This window comes from Monopterus albus, unplaced genomic scaffold (genome assembly GCF_001952655.1).
Source record: "Monopterus albus unplaced genomic scaffold, M_albus_1.0 scaffold126.1, whole genome shotgun sequence".
NCBI classification, from domain to species: Eukaryota; Metazoa; Chordata; class Actinopteri; order Synbranchiformes; family Synbranchidae; genus Monopterus; species Monopterus albus.
The window spans coordinates 1,392,049-1,401,406 of record NW_018128006.1 but is presented as its reverse complement, the minus strand read 5'-3'; the positions used below and the strand labels follow the sequence as shown (position 1 = coordinate 1,401,406).

The 9,358-nt window shown below is 39.6% G+C and overlaps 1 protein-coding gene across 1 annotated transcript in view; it reads right to left on the bottom strand.

The window, feature by feature from the left end:
- Positions 1 to 9,358, bottom strand: part of ctnnbl1 (catenin, beta like 1) — a 49,661-nt gene that overhangs the window by 4,753 nt on the left and 35,550 nt on the right. Inside the window, exon 14 of the mRNA XM_020612621.1 lies at positions 1,162 to 1,299. Within this exon, the coding sequence (XP_020468277.1) occupies positions 1,162 to 1,299 (138 nt within the window). The remainder of the gene's footprint in view (positions 1 to 1,161; positions 1,300 to 9,358) is intronic.

Here is a 9,358-nt window from a genome sequence, read left to right as displayed (position 1 = left end):
ACCTATAGGAAGACTTGCAAGCTACTCAGCCTTCCTGGCTTTCTGTTGGCCATCTTGGTTTTGAGAAATTATTGCTGCACTAAACAACAGATGACCAGTGGGTGGCAGTGTATGGGATGACACACTAGTGAGTGATATGCAACTACACAATCTGAACCCATGCACATATAAGAACACAGCTTTTACATAGCTGTCCACTTTAGTGAGCACTATAGATGAAGAGACAGCTAATGCTAGCTAGACCCCCTACTTTTTATAACGTGGGGCAAACACATGCCAACAGTTGCCAACAATGACTCAACAGGTGTTGAAGTTGCATGAATGAAAGGTAATGTCTAGAGAAATCAGTGCTAGCATTAGCAAGCTAAGCTAACTATCTTCACTTTCTAAGTAAAAGTTATGTAGCTTAACTTGCTAGCTTCCACTTTCAGTATGAAATACAAACCTAACAGCATAATGGGTCCTCCTGAATGTTGTAAATGGAATCTGTCTTAAATTGCTAATGGTGCATAAATAACAATGTGAATGCTTAAGAATTAAACAACAAAGTCTAGTATCAATGTTTGTAGGCTACACAAGGAGGTGATGCTTCCCACTCAGTAGCACATCCCAGAAATTAAAAATGCATCTCCAGGAAACACCAGCTCTGAGACGTCAGTCAGCCACTGCTATGGGAAACAATCATTCAGAGAACTGAACCTTACAGGCCGTTTTCACAAATATGTCCAAAAACTGTTTGATAAATGAAAACATCTGCACCATGGCCACATTATAGTTACAGTATGTAAGGGGAATTTAAATTTCAGTGGCCATCAGTATCTGCTGTGAGGCATGATGAATATTCAGCTGAATATTAAACATCTATGAAGGAATTTAAAAGACCCATTAATTTATGATTATGATCCAAAAGAGCATAAAGTGAGTTAGACCGCAGCTACTTAAGCTGCAGGTACAAAGAGCTTTTATGTCCAAACCTGAAATGCCAAAAGCAGCACCCAGATTAGTAGTGAAGTGACTGAGCCACTTGGCTACAGCACCAATAAAAACCATCTGCCTCTTGTCTGGTTTTATAGCTTGTATGATCAGATGTCCTAACAATAATTAATCTGAGAGAGAACTCATTTGGCAAGCCAGAATCAATGTGTGTGTGCTTGTTTGTACCTGTGGTATCCCTGAGTTGCTGATCTCCACCATAATGTAGCAGATCAACTGAAGGACAAACAATCCGGCATCCAGGCGACGAAGGTAGAACTCATCCTCCATGCTGTCATCCAAGATCTCCCCGCGACGTACCATTTCCTGCACATACACATACACAAAAGTAGAACACACTTGTAAAAAGAGAACGTGCCTTTGCATGATGATGTGAGTAAATTGTAACTGCTGGTGGGTTTGCATTGCTTCCTGCACACTTTAAACACACTCAACAAACACAGAAAATCAGAGACTAAGTTTGGGTGTTGTTTTTCCACAAATCCATTTTCTCCATTGGCCAGAGACACAAATCAATGATTTCACAGCTAAGCTGCAACAAGAAGGGGGAAGAGGGAAAGGGGGCTGCGCTTTGCTGCTGGTGCTCACACATACATGCGCACTGTTGCATAGTTATCCATCTTAACAACCTTGTCAGTATGCCAATAACACAGTGCTGCCAATACGCACACAGCCCACATTAATCATCATTAGAGATTAAGAAGCAGAACTCAGAGGGAGAGTGGAGTCTGGAGTGAAAGCCATTGGAGTGGGACAGAAACACAGACAGTGTGTAAAGTGCTTGGCTGTCACGCAGTTTTACCGCTATGCATGGACTGTAGAAAGGTGCAAGTTACTGCAGGTAAAAAAGCAAAGCAGATAATGCTGCTTTAAATTAACATCTCACCAAATATGACATGCACTGTAGCACGAGTAGTGCTGTAGCTATCTGCCAAGTAATAGTAAAGTTTGATTATTAACATGCCGTCATAAATAATTTTTGGTCAAAAAGAGATGGAAATATGTGATTTTCTTGCTATGATGACTTTTATTATAACATCAGGCTGATGAACGGTTTTTAAACAATCCATATCTCAGTTAAGACATTTTTGAAACATGAAATAAAGGATTAACATTTCCCAGTATAGTTCTCCTGGTGTTCCTGGAAATAAACGGAGAATTGTGCATTCACAAAGGCTTCATCTATAACGATGGCCATACACTGAAGAAGAAAAAAAGAGTAATGGAGCTATGGTACGTGACAGTAAATCAAGAAAAAGGGCAACTTTACAAACCATTCTTAATGAAAACAAATAGCATTCAGCATCAAGCTAAAGGGTAGCACACGTGACATTTACATCCCAAAGATTTAATCTCAGAGAAAATTAAAACTTTCATAAAGGCTTCGTCTTTAAAGATCAATTACACTATACAACCCAATTATAGCTGTGATGTTTTAGCTCATTTGCATGATTCAATCAAAGGGCAGCTCCTGAGGACTATAGTACAAGACTATTTTGGGAAAGCCATTTGAGCTGCAGCTTGCAGAGCTGAGATGCACAACAACATATGCATTTTGTGACATGCGTTCTGAAAGCATCCTACTTTAATGATTTCAACGAGTAAATGCCTACTGTACACTGTCAACTGTAGCTTGTTTAAGATGCAAACTAATGCTGATAAAACAAACACCTTTAATAATGCCACTGAATGTAAGGCATTTGTCTCTTCTGTTTCCTGTGGGTAAAACACTGACCCAGAATTATGTTTATTACAAAGCGAAGAGTTATCGCACTGTAAAATAAAGTCCCAAAGCCTGGCCCTGTTGCAATCATCTAACTCCCATTAAAGATGTAAAAACAACTATAAACACACCTATTTGGATGTAAACCCTGTCTCTTCTCCTTCCTGTAAGAAAAAAGATCATCTCAGTTTCCAGGACTACTCAGCTTGCTATTACTGGCTTGCAGCAAAGTTACACAAATCTCACGATCCAATTTCAGCAAAGACAGAAAACAGGATGTAGGCCTAAATTGCGAACAGATAGGACACAATACAAAGTGTACATGTGTCCTCTGGGGAAGACTGAAAAACAGCATATACATACACCCTGTTGTTGCAGTTTCTCTCATCGGTTCCCAAAGGAAGCAAGTCTGTTTCCTGTTATCCTTACCGCTCATGGCCACCTTGTGAAGAAGAACTAGAAGGCCCTGAACAACTCAGTTATCACACATTTCCATTTGAACTGTCAGTCTATCAGCTGAATCCCAACTTTGTGAAATAACACACCGTGGTCTATGGTACGTGCACTGGGAAGATTAGAGGATATACAGTACACTATACTGGGCTGCAATGTTTATCAGCAATTCATTTGACAGTGATGTTGGGTATATTATTAAAAAATGGTTGAAAAGCACTGATCTAGAGGCTTAAAAATCCTTGTCTAATCAGTCTGCTACACTTTGTCTACAAGTATGTTATAAGGCTTAATAAGAACGCAACAGCTTCCATCTGGATTCATCTGCCTGTTCCTGATGTTGTATATACTCTCAGTAAAAAAGTCTCAGTAAATCCTAATGCTATTAGTTTACACTACTGACGTCTAATAATGTACTCAATGCAAATTGGATTTTGTGTGTCAAGATTTGGATGCAAGAACCACACTGAGGGGTTTAACCGTATTAAGCTTTAAGCTTGATTGTGCTGACAGTGTGTGTATCAGTTCCCTGTTGAGGTTTGCAGTGAAAGGAGACACTAATTCTGAATGGACAGTCATGGACAAAAATACTGACCCCGCTGCATTTCTCTCAGATAACACACCACTTCTCTCAGAGAATTGTTGCAATCACTAAGTCTTTGGTATTCTCATGTTTATTTCTTTTGTTTACATTGGAGCAACACAAAAACGCCAAATCTGATCCATTCCGCACAGAACTCCAAACATGGACTGGACAGAATTGACACCGTTTCAAAATCATCAGAAATAGTTGCATTCCAAGCCTGTGGTGCTTCTTTAATTTGTAAGGAAACTTCACCTGTAGCAACCAACACCTACTGGCCATACAGAAATCACACTTGCAACCAGTTAAAATGGAGAAAAGTTGACTCAACCTTTGTGTCATGTGGACCACACTGAGCTCGGAGAAAAGAAAGAAGAGCAAAAAATTGTCTGAGGATTTGAGAAGCACAGTAGTGGGAAATCCTGGACAATGTTCTGAGGGAAGTGGGGCATTATCTGACAGAAATGCAGGTGCTGATATCTTTGTCCATGACTGTCTATTTAGCTTTGCCACTATGAATGGCAATGTCAGTCACTCCTCCATTTTGGTTCAGACTTAATTATCCCTCTATGAGCTTGACATTAATAGAATGTAGAACAACTACTGGCTGGATTGTCATTGAACTCCATACACGTCCATGTAAATGTAACTTTAGTAATCCAGTTTTCCTTTCAGTGCTATCATCATGTCAACATTTCTATTTATCCAATTCTTAGGTTACTGCAAAACTAATGATCTTTCCAGCTGCCTCTGTTCAGAGATGGTCTCTGGACTCTGATCTTTTTAAGCTGTGCAGTAGTTCACGGTTGACAACTGTAATCCCTTCCCAGCTGGTGTTCATGGTCACTTGACAAGCTGAGCTATGGTTCAAGACTATGAAGTAAAGTCTAAGTACTGAAGAACAGTGTGGGGTGTGCTTAAAATTTCCAGAAAAAAAAAACAAGTGATTAGACCCAGAATTTATAATCCAAGAAAGACCATTCACACTCAACATATCATCACTGGTCCTCAAACGAGAAACACAAGTGTTTCCCAGATAATTTAATAAAGGGTTTACGCTACAGCCATCAATTTTAATTGATTCAACTTACAGTAGGTTCTGAGAATTTATGTATTTTGCATCAGTTTGGTATATCAGATCTATAAACCTAAACAGAACAGGGTGTACAGGAATTCATAAGTTGCAGCAGCTCACTGAGAACCCAGCATGCACACCTTCCAAATCTCACCAATGCTGATCCAACTCTTGTATAGGAGGTGGAGGAACAGCTCATGTAATAAAGAAGGTTTTAGCATTACCTTAAAATGGTGGTATGCAGAAGGCCAATCACAGTCACCAATCAGTTCAGGGTAAAATAATCCAACTCACTAACTCCTCCGATTTGGCTACAGCAACAGGTGGAATAGTCAAGGTAAAAAAAAAAGAAAGAAAACCATTTTCAAATAAGGTCTTATAGTCAATTGCTGCACCCTCCAGGGAGCTTCATTGTAATGGAAAGGAGAAAAGATGTTTAACACACATGATGAATCAAGCCAGACCTCTGAATCTGTATAGGGAACGGAGGGTTTTGAACAATGACAAGTGTATTAAATATTCATTATTGTGAGCAGTGGAAGTGGACATTTGGGATATTAAAACCTGAGCAGACACAGGCAGTGTGGCAGTATTCATTACAGAGGCGCACTTTTGTCTACTCCAGAGTTTTGACATTGTGGCCAATATCTTTTGTGCGGCAGCTCGGACCCTCTGGCAAACATAGGACAGAAGAAGTGGAGAAAGAATAACGTGTTGAAAGAAGGGATTGGACAAGTCAATTACGGCAACCTCAGGGGAGCCTGGCAGCCTGGCAACAGTTCAGACCAAGTAATGAGCAGTGATTTTTAGTCTCAGTCCCTCTACTGTAACTCGGCTGCATTGTGTGTACCTTTCTGTGATGGGGTGTGTATGATTTTTGGAAGACCGCGCATGCGGCATGAGCGTTACTGTGTATTAGAAACCATGCACTTGTGTTTGTGCCTGTGTATGATTTGCATGTAAGAAATGTGTCTTTTAACCAGAACCCAGATGTGTGTTCTATAATGTATGTGTATCTGGTTTTATATGAGTGTGTTTGCTGTCCTGTGTATGAGACTGTGTGTGTGTGTGTGTGTGTCAGAGTGTATGTGCGTGGCTGGTTGTTATTCCTGTGTTCTTTTCCGTTGGGATGCTGAGATGCAGAATTAAAGTGATTTCTTTGTCAGCACTTTGCAAAAACCCACTGTGACTGTGTGTGTATGAGAGTGTGTGTAGGGTGTAATGTTCTTTATTAGGTTTAAGCAAACACCAGAAAGATATCCTCATTAAAAACCAGAGTTACAGAGGTTGATAATGAGGTAAACTTTGGGGGGGGAGGGGGAAACTTTGTGAGAGCACAAGACAACATGCTGATTTCATGTTATAATCATCTCTCAGAGACACAACAGCCTGGTGTTCTGGGCACACATCAGTTACAGTTAGTTTACAAAGTGGGCCAAAGCAAAACAGCGGTGTTACCAGAAGGGAGGAGGTACTTCCTACCAAGAACACCACTTCATTTAGTGTGTGCCGAACTCTGTCCTAATGTTAAAATGATGGACAGGGGAATACAGTGTGGCCTCCACAGAGGCCTGATCTCAAAATCAAGTCATCTGGATCACTGAATCATCTGGGATTACATGAAGAGAGAGAAGACAGCGAGGCAGCCTGAATCCACAAAAGAATTGTGGTAGACTCTCCAAGAATGCTTGGAACAACTACTTGCCATGTACCTTGAAAAACTGCATAAGAACAGGAGAATAAGTGCGCTTTTAAAGGCAAAGGATGGTCACACCAAATATTAATTTGATTTAAATGTTTATGCTTAATACACTTTAAAAGAAACTGCCACATTATTCTTGATCTTCTCTTAAAAAGAAGGGAATGGTTTTGGATCTACAGTATAATTTACAACTGTTAAAGCCTCAAGGCCTGAATGAAGATTTGCCTCTACATGTGATGTTATAATCAACTGGTGCCATCAAGTGATGGCACCTAGGATTGTTTACTACTATTGATACGATGTCTGTAGAGTGGATTTTGTGATGTATTTGTGATATATTTTTCTAATTCTAATACATTCTTCCAATTGTAATATAGACTACATTTTAAAATATTCATTGGTTTTGCTATAGTATCATCTGACATTTGTATTGATGAGAAGTTTGTTATATCTATTTTCCACTTTTTGAGGACCTACACTGCCCAGCCAATTTAAAAGTAGCACCTGTACAATTGTATGCATTTCAATGCAACATCTCTGTCTTAACATCTGTGTTTATGAAGCTCAAAATGCTTCAGTTTTTGGTGAAATTGTCATAAATGTATAAATTCAATTATATGTTTATTATTGAGGTCAAAGTTAAAGGTGGTGTTGTACTGAACTACATTATATTGTAGTTATACAAGTGTTGGGTGTCATTATTTGAACCATGGTGCCTGGAATCATTATCATGCAAATAGCGTTACTGTTTCCTCTAAAACTTACTAGCCTTTCCAAATGAGATAAATATAAACATATTTCATAGAAGACAGGTTTCACTACAGTATTTAAAATATAAACTGTAGACCTGTGCATGAACCAGGAGACAGACAAGGGGAAAGAGGGAGGGGGAGGGAGAGGGAGAGACAAAGGACCATTTACTTTAGTAAGAAAAGTAAATGCATCACATCTTGGTGAAAAATCAATTCCAACTACGAGCCAGTAAAGTGAACACACTCTCACACCTGCACAAAACACTATGAGCAAGTGGGTTCAAAGTGCACTCAGGCATTTTACTGTATTGAGATCAGACTCAGTCACGTTTTACTGAGCTTTTATTATGGACAAGCTGAGAGCATAAGCAAAATTTGTATGTAAAAGCAGAGGCATTTGACAGGAAGAAGGAGGGAAGAAGAAATACTGTAGGAGAAAAACAGGAGAAATCAGAGGAAAGGAGGGAAGGAAGAAGAGTGAAAAGATATGAAAGATGTAGAAACAAGAAAGGGTTTACAACTTAGGAAAAGGACATGGAGAAAGAAAGACAAAAACAAGAGAGTTAGTGTGTGTGTGTGTTGGGGGGGGGCTTCGTGAGAAACACAGAAGGAAGGGACAAACTGGTTTAGGGGAAAGAAGGAAAGACTTGGAAAGACAGAAACAGAGGAGAGAACGGCGATATGAAGGTGGGAGGAAAATAAGCAGCTTATTAAAAGATACTGGGCTAGAGATACAGCAGCTGCAGCTTTTTCTTTGCTGTCCTCCTGAGAAATCTGTGGATAATATGTTGCAGAGGAAAAACATTTTGCTTACTGCTTTTAAAAACAGGCTTAACTATGGGAAACCAAGAGGCAGGGCAGAGAGAGATAAAACACTGCTGCTGACGGCAGGCAATTCAGCTTAGGCGCTGAACAGACCTGGGTTGGCATCTTTATCACCTTATTTAACATAACATGTGACATTTGGTGGAAGCTTTTATTCACACAAGCTTAATACATCATCCGGGCGTTTTCAGTATTAGAATTGCACCATTTGGAATAAAATCACTGCCTTTACTCAATCTACTGAGCTAAGCAGGGCAGAGAACCTTAGCCACGTTTTGTAATACATGTATAAATAAATTAGACCCAACACAATATCTGGTCAATGCAAAACACTATCAGGTATCAATGACACACAAAATGAAACCTCAGAAAAACAAGTTGTAGAGACTGTCCTTAGTTTTCAAGCACTCCTGAATGCTTCTTAAATGCATACACTTTTGTGATATCCAACAGCCTTCCGATTGGCCCAAGAAGCATGAAGTGAATAGAGCCCTATTCATGCTTGCCGCATCTGTGGCCAAGTTTTAAGGACTTTAGATGTTTGATTATTATCCATCATGCAATACCATAGGGGGAAGCATCTGATCTACATACAGAACAGGCTCTGTAAGAAGTGAAATTCATACAATTCTGTTTGGAATTATTCTCACTTTACTTTTGCACAGTACATTTCCTCAGCCACCCATGTTTGTGGCGGTCTACGCGGATGTCTGTACAGGGACAGTCTGGACTACAAGGAGGCAATCTGTGCAAGCACTAAAAACCGTGATACTCATCCTCATCAGTACTTCTTATCATGTGCCAATGTACTGCATTCCCCACACTTGGGCCTATTCTTGAAACAAGTTAAAGCATTTAAGATGCATAACTAGTTTCAGTTCCATCTACAAGAAACCACTGTTTTTGATCAGTAAAGTAATTAGTACATTATTGGACTTTCAGAGTGAGTCTAACCCACTGATACATGCAGTATTACATATGTTTATGTCATTTTTCATGGTACTAGGAGATGTGAAGGTTGTACAAGATACTAAGACAACTTTTTTTTCCAACAGCCCTTTTGGTGTACAATGAATAGGATATTGTTACTTTACCACAAACAGGCATTTTATCACTTCCTGCCTCACATGTCACTGGCTCACAGTTTGGCTCTGAGCTGGGCAAAGCTAACCATGTGGTTTCAAAGATAGTAGCACAAGCAGACAAGGTTTCTTATCACCAGGTTATCACAAAGTCATACTCTCCTCATCTC